The 18,255-nt window shown below is 35.0% G+C and overlaps 1 protein-coding gene and 2 long non-coding RNA genes across 4 annotated transcripts in view; 1 reads left to right on the forward strand and 2 right to left on the reverse strand.

The window, feature by feature from the left end:
* LOC127847328 (uncharacterized) overlaps positions 1-18,255 on the reverse strand; it is a 116,099-nt gene that overhangs the window by 19,576 nt on the left and 78,268 nt on the right. The window lies entirely within an intron of this gene.
* LOC127847291 (uncharacterized) overlaps positions 1-18,255 on the forward strand; it is a 119,283-nt gene that overhangs the window by 15,390 nt on the left and 85,638 nt on the right. Inside the window, exon 1 of one of the 2 annotated variants that reach the window (XM_052379125.1) lies at positions 13,199-13,679. The exons of the other annotated variant lie outside the window; for it this stretch is intronic. Within the exon in view, the coding sequence (XP_052235085.1) occupies positions 13,345-13,679 (335 nt within the window). The 5' untranslated portion in view covers positions 13,199-13,344. Of the gene's footprint in view, positions 1-13,198; positions 13,680-18,255 lie in introns of those variants that run through there. 2 annotated transcript variants of the gene reach the window in all.
* Positions 1-18,255, reverse strand: part of LOC127847320 (uncharacterized) — a 31,285-nt gene that overhangs the window by 11,276 nt on the left and 1,754 nt on the right. The window lies entirely within an intron of this gene.

Here is an 18,255-nt window from a genome sequence, read left to right on the forward strand (position 1 = left end):
GATCCGGACCATTTGACGTAAAGAAATTCACTGGGCTATTGAAACTATTGTTTTTTATTAAAAGCATTGAAATTATACCAAAGAATAATTTATGGCTTGTTATACACATTTAAATTAGTAAAATCATTTTATAAACTCAAATAATCTATTCAGCAAAACCATTCTTGTGACAATAAGAATGAACATGTAAATAGAACTGCTATTGTGCTTTTCCAATTAAATTATTGATTGTAGTGACATGAATGAAATTGAGATAAGATTAACAATGTGCCTGCAGGGTCCCTTCAATCCATACAGGGTGTTTTAAATACACTGGGGTGATGTCAATTATTAATATAATTCTGACCCTGGCATAAAATAAGTTGAACAAGTCGATATAAAATCAATAAATTGTTATCAATAATATACAGCTACAATGTCAAATAACGTTGTGCAGGTGGAAAACAGAAACTATATGCTTGGACAATGTTAATGCCTTTATATTGTACAAGGTGATGCTCGAAGGTACAGTAAACTCTTTTTACCAAGGGAGATTCCGATGTAGGTTAAACGCCACCAGCGACGAAGATATATTTTTTAATTAATCGTTGTGAATTGAACCATACATTATTTCATAGTAGTTATTGTTCATTATTTTTTGTAGATTGTATATAATTATTCACTAAATCAATATATTATTTAACTACAAGCCCTATAAATCAAAATGTTTAGTCATCCATTCAAGTACTACGTGAAAAGTGCATGTATTTGTTTTGTACAGTCTTAGCACTACCTATCAACACTCATCTGCTGTGCCCGTTCAACGCTGGCATTATATGTTTTGTCCCAGACATAACACACCTGTCTGAATTAATGTGACACAATTATACACCAACTAAGATTTCAGTCGATTGACTTTAGATGTGTTGCATATGTATTTCTGTGTATGCCACTATCTATAATTATAAAGATAACGTATGAATTTAGATGTGTTGCATGTGTATTTCTGTGTATGTCACTGTCTATAATTAAATAGATAACGTATGACTTTAGATGTGTTGCATATGTATGTATATATGTTTTCCAGTCTTGTAATAAAATAGTTAAAATCTAAAAAAATATTACTTTTTGTAACTGTTTCCGTTGAATTATCCAATAAAACATTTTTGTATTTCCAAAAATAAAATTTGAATCTCACTCTGGAATAACTGTTCTCAATGCATGTGCGTAGAGTGTTGTCCCAGCATGTGCAGACGACACTTTCTGCTTAAACTGGATTTTCACTAAGAAGAGAGTTTCTTTAAACAACAAGAGATGTATTTGTCAGAAACACAATGAACCCTAATCCGCCGCTATTATTTTTTTTACCTTTGACCTTGAAGGATGATCTTGACCTTGACCTTTCACCACTCAAAATGTGCAGCTCTATGAGATACACATGCATGCCAAATATCAAGTTGCTATGTTCAATATTTCAAAAGTTATTGCAAAACTTTACTATATTAAATTTAAAATTTTTTGACCTTTGACCTTGAAAGATGACCATGACCTTTCACCACTCAAAATGTGCAGCTCCATGAGATACACATGCATGCCAAATATCAAGTTGCTATGTTCAATATTTCAAAAGTTATTGCAAAACTTTACTATATTAAATTTTAAAATGTTTGACCTTTGACCTTGAAAGATGACCGTGACCTTTCACCACTCAAAATATGCAGCTCCATGAGATACACATGCATGCCAAATATCAAGTTGCTATGTTCAATATTTCAAAATTTATTGCAAAACTTTACTGTAAGGTTAAAGTTTTGGGACAGAATAACAGACAGAAAGACAGACAGGCCAAAAACAACATACCCCTGATCATTCGATCCGTAGGCATACAAAATACCATACAAGCAGAAAGCGTTGTCCCTGATTACCCAGTGTGGACTGCACGGGCTAATCTAGTATGACACTTTATGCACATGCATTAAACCCTTATTTCCCAGAGGTTGGCTCATTTTTATAACGGGACAACATTAGGCTGACCCTTGTGGAATCTTTAAGCAAACATTACCGGCATGAAGTGTGTGTCTTATTTTTTATTTTATGTTTTGGTTTGTTAGTGGATGTGGATTTAATCGATTGCACGCACTAGCAATACAGAAAGTACTGAAGTTATGTGGCTTAAATCTATTGCACTAACTTGCAATAAAGAAACTACTTAAGTAATCTAGTCTAGGCGAGAAACTTTGATGGTTCTGTAATACATGCATAGGAAAATGTCACATTAGTGTTGTCAAGATTTTACCCTTTCCCACTTAGATACTTTTTGGTGCATTTGTAGTCCCTTAGAAAGTTACATTTAATTAAATACTTTTCTTACTAAATTCTTTAAAGTTTTGAAGGCTTCATTTCCAACCCTTAGTTACTGATGAGCAGCAAACTGCATAAAACCTGAACAGACTGCGAGTAACTCTCTGTTCTGGTTTATGCTAGTTGCAAAAGCCATTGTCACTTTGCTTCTTATGGCAGAAAGGGTTCACAGGATTTGTTTGCAGATTGGTAAAATTAGGTTTTTCAAAAAATCGTCATAGATACAAACATGAATGCATACATTATGTTTAAACAGGCCAAAAACACTCCTGTCTAAAATGTTTAAAATGATGGTTCATAAATGTATAATGCTCAGGTGAAGTTGGTGAAATAATAATCGCTTTTCCAAGATATTTTGAAATTTCCTGTAATAGATGATAATTATAAAGCCAGCGGGGCATGGTGGTTGTGCTCATGTTTTTAGGAGGCCTGGCTTTAAACAACATGAACGTCAATATTCTTCTATTCAACTTTTTAACTTTCTATTGTTATTTTGTAAGACTTTTAAAAACATTATAGCTTTGTTAGTAAACATACTAAATTACACTTACAAACAAGAGTTGTGTTTGTCAGAAACACAATGCCCGTGTGTGTGTGCATTCCAGAGTTTAGTTACAGGTACTGCACTCCTATTGCGCCACTTTGAAATACAATTTCAATATATCATTTTGCAGGTTTACAAATTATCTCCCTTTTAAAGCTTATTACTTCCCTTGGATTGTATTTTTTTACTTTTGACCTTGAAGGATGACCTTGACCTTTCACCTCTTAAAAAAGTGCAGCTTCATGAAATAGACATGCATGCCAAATATCAAGGTGCTATCTTCAATATTCAAAAAGTTATGTTTTGGTTAAAGTTTTGGTTAAAGTTGTGGAACACACACATACAATGAGTGACAGACAGACAGGCCAAAAACAATATACCCCCAATCTTTCGATTTGGGGGCATAAAAATGTGCACACGTCCCTTTAATAAGTAACACATAAATTTAATCCATAAGTATTATTTTAATATGAAACAGAAGCGCAAGAACGATGAAACCAGATAATTGAACAAATTAAACAAACATTTTTGCACAGAAGTCCCTGTTGCATAGTGGATTATGGGGTCTGCCTAACGACAGTGAGGTCACGATTCAAGCCCAACTGTGGAAGCATCGCCCAGTATTTACAGAACTTACCTTTTCAATCAAGCGTAGGTAAAAATGGGTGAGACGTAAGCAATTTTGGACTTATAACCTTTTCAATCAAGCATAGATAGAATGGGATGACGTAAGCGATGTTCGACTTCTCACCTTTACAATCAGGCGTAGATAGAATGGGATGACGTTATTGATGTTGACTACTTACCTTGTCAGTCAGGCTTAGGAAGAATGGGATGATTTTGGACATTTTACCTTTTCAATCAAGGGAAGCTTGAATGAAATGACATAAGCTATGTTGGACTACGTACCTTTTCAATCAAGCGTAGGTAGAAAAGCATGACGTAAGAGATGTTGGAATATGTACATTTACAATCATGTGTAGATGGAATATGATGATGTTAGAAATGTTGGACTACTTACATTTTCAATCAAGAACGGGTAGAATGGGATGACGTAAGCGACGTTTGCGATCATCCAGTAAAAGAGAGGACTTCTGATGTAATGATGCACATTCTCCGTTTCAACTCGAAATAAACTGTTACTTCGACCTGAAATGACTGTAAAACATCGACAACATTATTTCAGCCTCACTCTTGGGAAATGGGGCTTAATACATGTGCAGAAAATGTTGTCCCAGATTGACCTAGGAAGTCCACACAGGCTAATCAGTGACTACAATTCTTTCCTTAACTGGATTTTTGCACTAAGACAAATATTTCTTCAAAAGAAACAAAACCATAAAAGTGGAGAGTGTCGTCCCTGATTAGCCTGTGGGACTTCACATGATTATCTATCCATTAAGCCCTGTTTTCCCAGAGAGAGGATCATTGATTGTATGAATTCAAATGACTTTAAAGTCAATTTTAATGTGTTGTCATAGTGACGTATTTTTTCCACTATTTTGGTAATGGGGAAAATGCCCTTTGCAATAGGAAAATATTGAGTTGTTTTTACTTAATCGGAATTTTTTTTTTTGCTAACAAATACTTTAAAATTGAGAATTAAAGTGTTTTCAATATTATATTTACTAAGGTTCAACTTTCAAATTAAAGAGCTGGATGGGGAAATCAATGTTGATATTTATTTTAAATCTTTTTTAAAACATTTCATTGGGAATTTCAGGCTTTTTCCCAGAAAGTTATTCATGTAAAATGCAAAAACTTCCAATTGGGAGAGGCGTGTTCTCATTAAACATTGGAATGCAACATGCTGAAACTATTTTCCCATTAAGACAATTCATAACTTATCATTGGGAAAAAAGATAAAAATGTCTTAATTGGAAAGACGTCAAAAATCAGAATATGTTTAAACAAGAGGGCCAAGATGGCCCTAGTTCGCTCACCTGAGAGGAACTGACCGGAACCATTTTCGAACTCAACTCTCATATCAAGGAAACAAATGTTCTGACCAAATTTCATGAAAATTGGGCCAAAAATGTGACTTCTAAAGTGTTCACATGATTTCACTATATACATATAGAGAATAATGCCCCGCTCACTGGCGGCCATGTTTTTTCACCGATCTGGACCATTTTCGAACTCGTCCGAGATATCAATAAAACCAATGTTTTGACCAACTTTCATGATGATTGGGCAAAAATTGTGACTTCTAGAGTGTTTACAACGTTTCTCTATAGCCAAATAAGGAAAACTGCCCCCCTCCCACGGCAGCCATGTTATTTAATGGACCGGAACCATTTTCGAACTCAACTCTCATATCAAAGAAACAAATGTTCTGACCAAATTTCATGATTTCACTATATACATATAGAGAAAAATGCCCCGCCCACTGGCGGCCATGTTTTTTCACCGATCTGGACCATTTCGAACTCGTCTGTGATATCAATAAAACCAATGTTTTGACCAACTTTCATGATGAATGGGCAAAAATTGTGACTTCTAGAGTGTTTACAAGGTTTCTCTATAGCCAAATAAGGAAAACTGCCCCGCCCACTGGTGGCCATGTTTTTCAATGGACCGGAACCACTTTTGAACTCGACCAACATATCATTAAGGCAAACATTTTGACAAAGTTACATGAAGATTGGGCATGAAATGTGACTTCTAAAGTGTTTACAAGGTTTTTCTTTTTTTTTGACCTAGTGACCTTTTTTTGACCCAGCATGACCCATTTTCAAACTTGATCGAGATATCATTTGGACAAATCTTCTGACCAAGTTTCATGAAGATCCGACATGAAATGTGGCCTCTAGAGTGTTTACAAACCAAATGTGGACGACGGACGGACGGAAGACGGACAAAGACTGGTCACAAAAGCTCACCTGAGCAATCAGGTGAGCTAAAAAATTAAAAAGGCCCTGAATTTAATTTAGATTAAATGCCTTTGGTACATTCCAAGTCAATAAGTTGATGCAAGGTCTACCTTTGTCAAGTCTGACTGATGCCCTATAATTTTACTTCATACGCAATTTAATTTGTGTACCAACTTTTTAATTGAAAATTTGGAGGTAAAAAACTGCGCTTTATACTTGTTATTTAACCGTTGATGAAGTATTATTTATCAAAGGTTTCAATGGGAATGATAATCTTTTATTGCACAATACATTCAAAACTACTACATAATTAATAGATCTTTTAATTGATGCAATTTACTACTCATTTCAAACTTATTTAAAACAAAAATCTTTGATTATCATACCAAAACTACCGATCTCGTCAATAAACTGTGTGTCATAACAATTTGTGGTCCACTCTTATCAGTCTGAGGGTCTTTGATGTGAGTTCCCAGTTGGTGCCTATTTTTAGGGACTAAGTACATTTAAGCTGCAAGCCTGTTACATCACATTACCATTTCGAAAGACATAAATGAATACTACTTTACCAGAACAATTCAGGCACAGTCAAAAGAGAATTAATTAGTTGCTGATAAACAGGTGGATGAATGGGATCATTGAGTGCATTCCTGACAAGCCAGTGCATTCATGATTGGAGGTCAAACACAGCAAGTTATATACAGTTGTTTCTGCCCTGAGTAATTTTCTGTGAAATCAATATTACTTCTTAAAATGTTAAACTATTTGATTTTCATAAAGGGTTTTCATATGGCATATTAAATATGTTTGTTGCACTCCATCCCCGCCCAATCATCATCATAATAATCATCTTCAGAAAGGAACAAAAAAGGCAGTTCAACTGTATATCTTATCGGCAGAATTAATATTCAGATGACTGCATGGAGATCATGAATATCATAATATGCATAAATTTCATTCAACGCGTACATTGGTAATTTCTTAGTAGAGTGTAAACAAGGTAACACTATAAAGCCATTTAAAGCAATGTTTTTCAACAGACCGTAACCATTCTTGGAACTCGGCCTATATATCATAACACAATACCCATAAAACCAATGTTTTGACCAAGTTCCATGATAATTGGACAACAAATGTGACTTCTAGAGTGTTCACAAGCTTTTTTACCATATAAATATAAGGAAAAAGACCTCCCCCTGGCGGCCATGTTTTTAACCGATCTGAACCATTTTCGAACTCAACCGTTGTATCTAGAAATACATGTTCTGACCGAATTTTTTGAAGATTTGGGGAAAAATGTGTCTTCTAGACAGTTTACGTGCTTTCACTATATACATAAAGAGAAAACTGCCCCACCCCCTGGCGGCCATGTTTTTCCGCTGATCACGACCATTTTCAAACTCGTCCGAGATATTTACATAGTCAATGTTTTGACCGACTTTCGTGATAATTAGGCAAAAATGTGAATTCTAGAGTGTTCAAAAGCATTTTTACTATATAAATATAAGGAGAGAGACCCCCCCCCCCTGACGGCCATGTTTCTTTTACCGATCGAACCATTTTGGAACTCAACCGTCGTATCCAGGAAGTAAAATTAATGTTCTGACGAACTTGCATGAAGATTGCGCAAAAAATGTGCCTTCTAGACTGTTCACATGCTTTCACTATATACATATAGAGATAACTGCACCACCCCCTTTGCCGCCATGTTTTTCAAATGATCACGAACATTTTCGATCTCATCCGAGATATCCACAAAACTACTGTTTTGACCAAATTTTAAGATTATTAGGCAGAAAATGTGACTTCTAGAGTGTTCACAAGCTTTTTTGCTATGTTAATATAAGGACAAGGGACAAAATTGTCACAAAACCAGGTTTTAATTGTGAAAAAAAATCTGATAAAGGGAGAAATTCAAACTGAACTTTTCAAATGAACAAACAAAATTAACCCCCTTTGTAAGTTTGTTTTTAAAAAAAATCTATTTTTAGTCGTGGCGACCTTGACCTTGGAGATATCGACGTAAGTATTTCGCGCGACACACCGTCCAATGATGGTGAACAAATGTGCCAAATGATTTTAAAATCTGACAATGAACGACATAGTTATGGCCCGGACAAGCTTGTTCCGCCCGCCCGCCAGCCCGCCAGCCCGCCCGCATTCGCCAATCTTATAACCAGTTTTTTCCTTCGGAAAACCTGGTTAAAAATGACCCCCCCTGGCGGCCATGGATCCAAACCATTTTCGAACTCAACCATCGTATCCAGAAAACAAATGTTCTGACAAAATTTCATGAAGATTGGGCAACAAATGTGTCTTCTTGACTGTTCACATGTTTTCACTATTTACATATAAATAAAACTGATCCCCCCCTGGCAGCCATGTTTTTCAAATAATCACGACCCTTTCGAACTCGTCCGAGATATCCACAACACCAATGTTATGACCAAATGTTATGATGATTAGGCAAAAAAATGTGACCTCTAGAGTGTTTCCAAGTTTTTTTACTTTGTAAATATAAGGAAAATGACCCACCCCCCTGGCGGCCATGTTTTTTACGGACCCCTGTCAATAATCCATTTTCGAACTCAACCATCCAGAATACAAATGCTCTGACCAAATTTCACGAAGATTGAACCAAAAAAGTGACTTCTAAAGTGTTCACATGTTTCACCATATACAAATAGAGAAAATTGCTCCGCCCTCTGGCGGCCTTGATTTTTCACCGATCTGGACCATTTTTAAACTCGTCAGAGATATCAATAAAACCAATGTTTTTACTAAGTTTCATGATGAATGGACAAAACTTGTGTATCTAGATGTCCACAACGTCGTTCTATAGCCATATAAGGGATACTGCCCGCCCCATGGCGGCAATGTTTTTCAACGGACAGGATCCATTTTTGAACTCAACCAACATATCATAAAGACAAACATTTTGACAAAGTTACATGAATATTGGGCATCAAATGTGACTTATACAGTGTTCACAAGGTTTTTTCTTTTTTTTTTTGACCTAGAGACCTATTTTTTTACCAAGCATTAGCCAGTTTCAATCTCAGTGGAGGTATTATTGGGACAAATGTTCTGACCAAGTTTTATGAATATCGGACAAGAAATGTGGACTCTAGAATGTTCACAAGGCAAATGCTGACGACGAACAACGTACCCACGATGGACGACGGACAAAAAGCGATCCTAAAAGCTCACCATGAGCACGTTGTGCTCAGTTGAGCTAAAAAACCAACCTATTTACAAACTTGTAGAAATTGTAAAATCATGTTTTTAATGCATAAGTATAGTAAAATATTATCATATTTTAATTGGCTGGACACTTTTGATTTAAAAAAAAAACACATCATACATCATCTGATCAACAGCTCAACTGTATTGTCAAACATAGTAAATGCCATAGTCAATACCTTTTACAAATATTAAAATGTGTGTATATGTGTTGTTTGTTGTTTAGTATGACACATAAGTTATTATAGTTAGATTGAATTACAGTTCTCGTGTGAGAAATGTAAGCCATATATTTTTTGCAAATTTAAAACCTTTGCCAACAACAATTATGCCATGTCACATGCGCATAGAATTCCCTACAAATCATAAATGTTTACAATGTTTGAAATTTTGATGCATTTCACGAAAGTGCATTTTAATCATTTTCATCAAATTTAAAAAGAAATGAATCAAACTTTATGATTTATAAACAGATAAGGATAAAAGTTTGACTCCAGATTGTTACACTTGTCTTGCTCTCGGTCGTCACTACATTACTCCTGTGTTTTCACTTTCGTCACATAATCTTCCTTATAATTCAACCCACGTCCGTTTTAAAAGTGCATGCTTAGATCTAACTGTTTTTTTTAAGTGACTCCATACATGCTAACATTTTTGTTTAACAAAGAATCTATTCAATTTTCTTTTTTACTTATTCAATGGTGTTGTTTATTAAGGATCGTAATCCAATTAAACAAGCATAGCCCAATACCTTAGTAGGAAACACAATTTGCAAAATCAGGACATTACAGCAAAGTAAATTGTACTTTTTAAATGTAAAATGTCTGTTTTTGACGTTGTTGAGCCCTAAAAGTAAATTTTAAACAGTTTACAATGACTGGTTTTGTAAAAGAATGTGGACATTTAAAATTAATTAATTTAAAATTAAAATTGTGAAACTTTGTGACATGGCTGTTCCAGGCCACTCTTAAAAAATGAAAAATCCTGGCAACATTTTTATATGTTTTGCTTGCAGAATAACTCCATGATTCATTGCAGTTTAACCACACAATTTATCGCAAAAACTCTTGAATTTCATACTCTGTCTAGTAGCAGGTGGTTGTATAATGATAATTAATGTAAACAAAGTGTATAATGATACTGTATATTGCAGTTGAATTATTCACGATTCTGTATTGCACCACTCGAGAACAAATCATCCCGATCCAGTCTGAATATTTAATTATGCTTTTTAAATAGACAATAACACAATGTCCAACTAAAGTTGTTTTATAAATTGTACAATTTCAAGCTTTAATAATCCATGTAATAGCAATTTTTGTCTTCAGTGTTTCTGAAGTTTGCAAAACCTGAATTCCATACACTTGGATGGCCCATCATAAGACTGCTTATGTAACACAAGAAAGCATGCTATAAGTCATAGTGTATTGTATTGTACATTTTCTGCCAGTCACTGATATAATGAATGTAAAGGCATACTCGATGATAAATATCTATTACAGTTATGTAGTTATTTATATGCATATTCAAGTCTGAAACTTTAGATTACTAAAAGAATAGTGGAAATGCAAAAAGATTTTCATTGTTATACAAATGAATTCATTTTTATTTAAGTACCGGTAACCACTAAAGTTTGAACATACAGCTGTTACGTGAAAACCATTCCTTCATCATGTATGTCATAGTACAATTGGAATAACACCATATGTCAAAGACTGAGTACACACATTTTAAAAAGTAATTCCTGCCAATATTTAAATAAAAAATGTTTATAAGAATTCAAACGACCCTTTGCCATTTTTTAGAAGTTCAAACACAAATGCACTGTGAGCTTGACGACATAAAATGACTCAAACCCATATTGGGGGCATTCCCATTTGACACACAAAATGATCTGCGGGCATATGGCACACTTGTATTAATTAGATTACAACGAAAAGATCTTTGAAAATCTTCCTACCACGGGAAAAGAAACATACATAATTTCTTTATTAAGCTTGAACTCAGATTCTGTTAAAAACAAGAGCTCCGCAGTCGGAGACAAAGGCAACCCCCAAACAGGGCCTGACCATAAAACCATAAGAGTTTATCTTATAATATAAGTGCGACTGAGCCACTTGAAGAAGAATTCTGTGGTTGGAGATATATGCCCCACAAAACTAGTTACACCAATTTCGATAGGGGTCATCTACTTTTCAAGGTCGATTCACATGTGAAGTATCAAGCCAGTCCGTAAATTTAATGACCAGTTGATCAAAAATGCTTTTTACACTTATTGTGACAATGACCTTGAGCTTTGACATAGTGACCCCAATTTCAATAGGGGTCATGTACTGTCCAAGGCCAATTCACATGGTAAGAACAGAGAACATCGGCCAATTTGTTGACGAGTTATTGATCGGAATCAATTTTCCCACTTATTGTGGCATTGATCATGACATTTGACCTAGTGACCCCAATTTCAATAGGGTCATCGACTTCCAAGGATAATGCACATGGTAATTATCAAACTAATCCGTCAATTGTTGACTAATTATTATCGGAAACAATTTTCACACTTATTGTGAGAGCGACCTTGACCTTTAATCCAGTGACCTTGATTTTGATAGGGGTCATCTACTGTCCAAGGCCGATGCATATCTTAAGTATTAAGCCAATTGGTCTATTAGTTGACGAGTTATTGATTCAAACCAAACTGGTCTACAGACAGACCGACCGACCGACAGACAGACGGACATCCAGCAAAACAATATGCCCCCTCTTCTTCAAAGGGAAGCATAGCAATGAAAATAAGACTCTGAATTTAATTTAGACCCATTCCAAGGCAATAAGTTGATGCAAACTCTACCTTTGACAAGTCTGACTGATGCACTATTTCTTTTAAATGATGCAATTTTCCCCAAATTTTAAGCTTACTTTGGAAAAACATATCCCCTTTCTCAGTTGTGTCGATATTATTTTTTTTTAAATAGAAGGCCATGCTCTTTCCCCAAATCAAGAAAAATAACTTGCATGCTAATACATTATATTTGTTAACCAGATCGTAAAAATGGACTACCAATGCCCTTTGACAAAGCTTCCTGCACGGGGTATTTCAGGCATGACAGTAACAGTTGTATTTATGTTGTTTGTAGATAATATTTAATTAAGAGTTCCAGTCAATTCAAACAATTGGCGGACAGTGGGTGTGTCAGTTGTCCATATATGGCTATAGTGAAACATCGTGAACACTCTGTAAATCGCTTTTTTGTCCAGTTCTCATCAATTTTGCATTGAACATATATCTTGATGATATATTGGACAAGTTTAAGAATGACTGATGTCTGATGAAAAAGCTAGCCATCTTTGAGCGGGTCCGTTTTTTGTCTTAAAATAATTTTAGTTTCGCTTTATCAACAGTTAAGAAGCCACATTTTTTGCAAGATTATCATTGAACTTCTTAGACAAGTTGTTCTGATGATATCTCGGTGTTCTGATGATATCTCGGCCATGTTCAAAACTGGTTCCTGATGAAATGCATGGCTGTAGAGAAACATTGTAAACACATGTTTGTGCCTTATCATCATTAAACTTTCTTACAACATTTGTTCTTACGATATCATGGCTGAGTTCTTAGAAACAGCACAAAAGCTGCTCAGCTTCCAGTCTAAGATGAGAGACCTAGCGCCTTCTGACCTGAACGGATTAGCGTTACCGGTATTGTCATTTGGTATATTCAAACTTTGACCTGGACCAATCTTGAAAATTGTAAGTGGTATTTATAATATATAAATCATATTTTATGAATACTAAACCAAACTATCGATTCCCTCAGACAAGACAGCACAAGGATGAATATTTTAGGTGTGACAAGGACAGTTTTATTTATTTTCATGTTCTTATTTATTTAATTAGTTGGTCTGTAAATGCTTTATTTTTAATGACAAGTTCATTTGTTAAAGCAATAGTGGGGTCCTAAATTGGCATTCAGATCATCTACAGTTAAAAATTCTTCCTGTTTATACGAATGCTATCAACTTCACTTAAATCAAATATTCTCATTGCTTTATTGATTAAACACAGTCTGAGTTGAGATATTTGTTTTTGTATGCCCAAATAAACCAACTGCAAACTGACGGTGTAATATTACCCTACAGTTCATGTGACAGTTTAAATAGTTTGTTTTGACAGTTAGCATATTTGTTTATCGGAAGTTTTAACCTTCAAATCAACTTGAGTTTTATATTTGTTTGATAGTGGTAGGTTTGGTGCAACTTGTTTTCGACTGCCGGCTGTGGTTAGATGTGCTTGATTTGTTCAACTATTTAATTTAGCTGACTGTACTTGTAAAACTCATTTAGTAAAATGGCAACCTTTTCACAATCCACCATCGAAAAGGGATCTGACATGATCCAAGACTTCTTGTGCTCAACCTGCGAAGATAAGAAATTGGATAATACAGCTGATTTCTACTGCCAATCATGTGTTAAGTTTTACTGTAGAACATGTATTGGCATGCACAGCCAGTTGTTTACAAAACATGCCCCCTATGGAAGGGGAGCTATGAAGAAATGGCCAGTGCCCAAGAAGGTAGAAGATTTTCTTCTAAAATGTGATGTCCATATAGACAAAAACATTAAAATGTTTTGTTCTGAACACAGTGAGCTGTGCTGCACAAATTGTGCATTCCTTAATCACAGGTAAATATTAACTTTACTTAAATTAAAAAACATTAAGGTTAAGAAACAATTGTAGGGGTTTCAAACTTCTTTGCAAGGAAGTAAAATTCTTTTATGCCTAATGATAAAATATTACATTTCTGCAGTGAAATAAAGCAGTGAAAATAAACAAATTGTTATTTTCATGAGTGAAAATAACACATTTTCAGAACAACATTTTCTATTTTTAGATTTTCATATCAAGATTTGCTTCAAGATTTAAATATATTTGTTATGATCACGAGTGAATTAAAAACGATATTCCATCAAATCCAACAAATTGTCTTTTTATTTTATGCTCTTTTCACCGTTTATTTAAATTGTAAAAGAGTTTAACTGGAGAATTTCACTGGTATAATGACATCATATTGTGTATTGAAATGTATTGAGGCACGCCGCCAGAGAAAGGGTACCTTTTTAGCGAAAGAGAAACAGCTGCTAATTATTTTCTTGTTTCTTGGAAAAGGGGCATAAAAGAAACATACAATTTGTTTATGTGCGCCACTCGTGAAACAAGGGCTGTTTGTAAAACATGCATATCCCCATATGGGCTCTCCGTTGTAGTGAAAGCCATTGTGTGAATGTTTTTTTTCACTGTGACCTTGACCTTTAACCTACTGACCTGAAAATCAATAGGGGTCATCTGCCAGACATGATCAATGTTCCTATGAAGTTTCATGATCCTAGCCATAAGCGTTCTTGAGTTATCATCTGGAAACCATTTTACTATTTCGGGTCACCGGACCTTGAGCTTTGACTTAGTGACCAGAAAATCAATAGGGGTCATCTGCGAGTCATGATCAATCTACCTATCAAGTTTCATGATCCTAGGAATAAGCGTTCTTCAGTTATCATCCGGAAACCATTTTACTATTTCGGGTTACCGTGAACTTGACCTTTGACCTAGTGACCTAAAAATCGATAGGGGTCATCTGCGAGTCATGATAAATGTACCTATGAAGTTTTATGATCCTAGGCATAAGCGTTCTTGAGTTATCATCCGGAAACCATTTTACTATTTCGGGTCACCATGACCTTACCTTTGACCTAGTGACCTCAGAATCAATAGGGGTCATCTGCGAGTCATGATCAATGTACCTATGAAGTTTCATGATCGTAGCCATTAGCGTTCTTGAGTTATCATCCGGAAACCATTTTACTATTTCAGGTCACCGTGACCTTGACCTTTGATATAGTGACCTGAAAATCAATAGGGGTCAACTGCGAGTCATGATCAATCAAATTATTATGTTTCATGATCCTAGGCATAAGCGTTCTTGAGTTATCATCCGGAAACCATTTCACTATATCGGGTCACCGTGACCTTGACCTTTGACCTACTGACCGGATAATCAACAGGAGTCATCTGCGAGTCATGATCAATGTACCTTTGAAGTTTCATGATCCTAGGCATAAGCGTTCTTGAGTTATCATCCGGAAACCATTTTACTATTTCGGGTCACCGTGACCTTGACCTTTGACCTAGTGACCTGAAAATCAATAGGGGTTATTTGCCAGCCATTATCAATCTACCTAGGAAGCTTCATGATCCTAGGCATAAGCGTTCTTGAGTTATCATCCGGAAACCATTTTACTATTTCGGGTCACTGTGACCTTGACCTTTGACCTAGTGACCTGGAAATCAATAGGGATCATCTGCGAGTCATGATCAATCAACCTATCAAGTTTCATGATCCTAGGCCTAAGCGTTCTTGAGTTATCATCCGGAAACATCCTCGTGGACGGACCGACAGACCGACAACGATCTTACACTGACATGAACACATATCTTCTATTTATTACCCCAAAAAATATCAATTGTATAATATCAACAAAAGATTTGTGATCTCAAGGAACAATAAATTTGTTCATGTACAATAATTATAAAAAGACTGCAGTTTTAAGCTGACTTTCAGATGTTGTGGTCTAGCCGGTGTAATTAATATAATGTAAGTCATATGTGTTATAATATATATTAAGCATATATATTTTTATTCATTCATACCCAAGCTACAAGTGTACAACAAACTATGAAGCATAATCATATAAATACAAGATAAACAGTAGAGACAACTCTTACAGGATCTAGTATTCAGAATAACACAGTAATGTCCCTTTAACTATTTTTTAAAATCTGTAACAATTGATCCAGTAAAATCTCGGAATAAATGAATGTAGGTTTTAAGTTTAAATAAATGAATATTTGTGTAAATACCATGTTGACTTAAAGCTGGACTCTAATATATAATATTTCATATTCAAATTTTACCAAAGTATTTTTAGATTCCAATGACAAAAACTTTCACAAAATAAGTATTTAAGTATTTTAAACAATTTTCAGTTTGTTTTTTTCTATTTTCTTTCAGACACTGCCAAAAGGTAACTCTTATATCTGACATTGTAAAAAGTCAGTCTGCAGACCTTAAACACCTGTCAGTTTCTATCCAAACTATTCTGAAAGAAATGAAGAAACTTCAAGACAACCAGGAGGCTAGCATTCAGAATGTGCAGAGTTCATATGATGAACAGTTAAGCAGGATACAGGAAACTCGCAGAGAAATAAATGCAACCTTAGACACGATTGAACAGAAAACACTGAAGGAAATGAAAGACACTCTAACCAAACTGCAGGCCTCTACCAAAAGTGAAGCTGACAAATGCATTAGGCTTAGGGATGAATTAAAACAACTTCGAGACGCCATACAGGACATTAATGAAAAAAGCAAGCTGGAACTATACTTTATAGCCACCAGGAAATGCGAGGACAAAATAGAACAGTCTACAACTTTTCTGAACACGAACTCTCTTCAGGATAAACTCTATATTACATTTCAGCCTAACAGTGAAATTGTACAGTACTTGTCCAAGCTGTCAGGTCTAGGGAGGATAGAACACAGTACCAAGACATTGATGGTACAAGAGGATCCAAACAAGGTAATCACTGTGCTGAGGAAGTCTGAAAACAATGTGAAAATATCAAGTGATTCAAAGCGATGCATGATCACAGGCATCCTTGTCCTCCCAGACAGACAGGTCCTGGTTGTAGACAACAATAATAATAATGTCAAGCTTCTTGACCAGCAGTACCAGGTGGTAAGTCACTGGAGTGTGACTAAATGTCCCATTGATATATGTCAGATCACATCGAGTGAGGTGGCTGTGACTGTGGATAATGTTAAGAACAACATACATGAGGTCCAGTTTATCACAGTCAACAACAGGCAGCTGGTGCAAGGAAGAAAGCTTCAGTTACTACATAGATGTAATGGTATTGCCTACCACCACGGAGACCTGTATATTACTTCTTCGACTGCATTGTACAAGTATAAACTGAATGGGAAACTTGTCAGCAAGATGTATGAGGATACATCACGTGATTATACAGGTTAGAATCATAGTTAATTTATATTGATATCATTATGGTTTAATAGATTTAGAATAAACCATCAGATTATATTTCAGTAGCAGAATATAATACAATCATGTAAAGTTCATTAGGACATTCCATGTCTTTGCCATATCTAAAATATTGAGAACCCATTTAATTTCACTCACATACAATTTCATGAGCTGGTAAAATGGGGCATATTTATTGATTCTAATTTATTTGTTTAATGTCCAATATAAGAGTTTGCCCTAAAATATGTTGAACATTTGATTTTAAGGTTGAATGGACACCACAAAATCCAGGAAAATTATTGTCTGTTGAATTATATTGATTTTATAGTAGACACAGAGTTTGTTTTAATATCTGTGTGTAACCTGTTTTTGATTTTGGAAAACAAAATCAGTCAATGAGTATGAATTTATAATTTCAGCAACTGACTTTGTAACTGATGCAGAAACTAGATGCTATATCAATTTCTGTATCAAAAATAACTAGAATTATTCTTTTGAATGATGGTCATGTAAAATTTCTTCCTGTGTGTCAATGACATTATAACTATGTCTGACGTTCCATTTTATTTATATTTTGTCACTGATAGGCGTTTCTTGTTGGATTTAATTATTTTTATTTTTTAGCAGTCACATAAACAACCAAGCTATGTAATATGGAATTTTTACACCCATTATTGCTGCTTCTTCCTGTATTTGCGCGATGATTATCTGAGATATAAACGCCATGATGCTACATTCTCAAATCTTTTTATCTATAAAGAAGGAATCTAGTTGACAATTGTTAATAGTTTTATTTGATCGTTCGTCAAAAAGTTGTAACTCTGTTACTCTTGTATCTTCAATACAATTGAGTAATTATATAGTATTAAATTGAATGCGTTTTAATTCCCTTTTATTATTGTTTAATTTGAGTTACAATGCTATGACGTTAAATTTTATTTACACTTAAATGTATTATGAATATTGCTGGGCCAAGTGTGAGGTTGAGCGCTCTATAACCAGGTTTAAACCCCCAATGCTTTGCATTGACCGTTCCAAGGCGGTGACCCCAGCTTTATTCATATTTTGTGTTTATGTTGGTTTGTATTGTGCTGTATTGTGCTGTTTTGTACTGTTTGGGCAATCGGTCACTTGCCTTAAATAAAGGACCAATTAATTG

Source organism: Dreissena polymorpha, chromosome 10 (genome assembly GCF_020536995.1).
Source record: "Dreissena polymorpha isolate Duluth1 chromosome 10, UMN_Dpol_1.0, whole genome shotgun sequence".
NCBI classification, from domain to species: Eukaryota; Metazoa; Mollusca; class Bivalvia; order Myida; family Dreissenidae; genus Dreissena; species Dreissena polymorpha.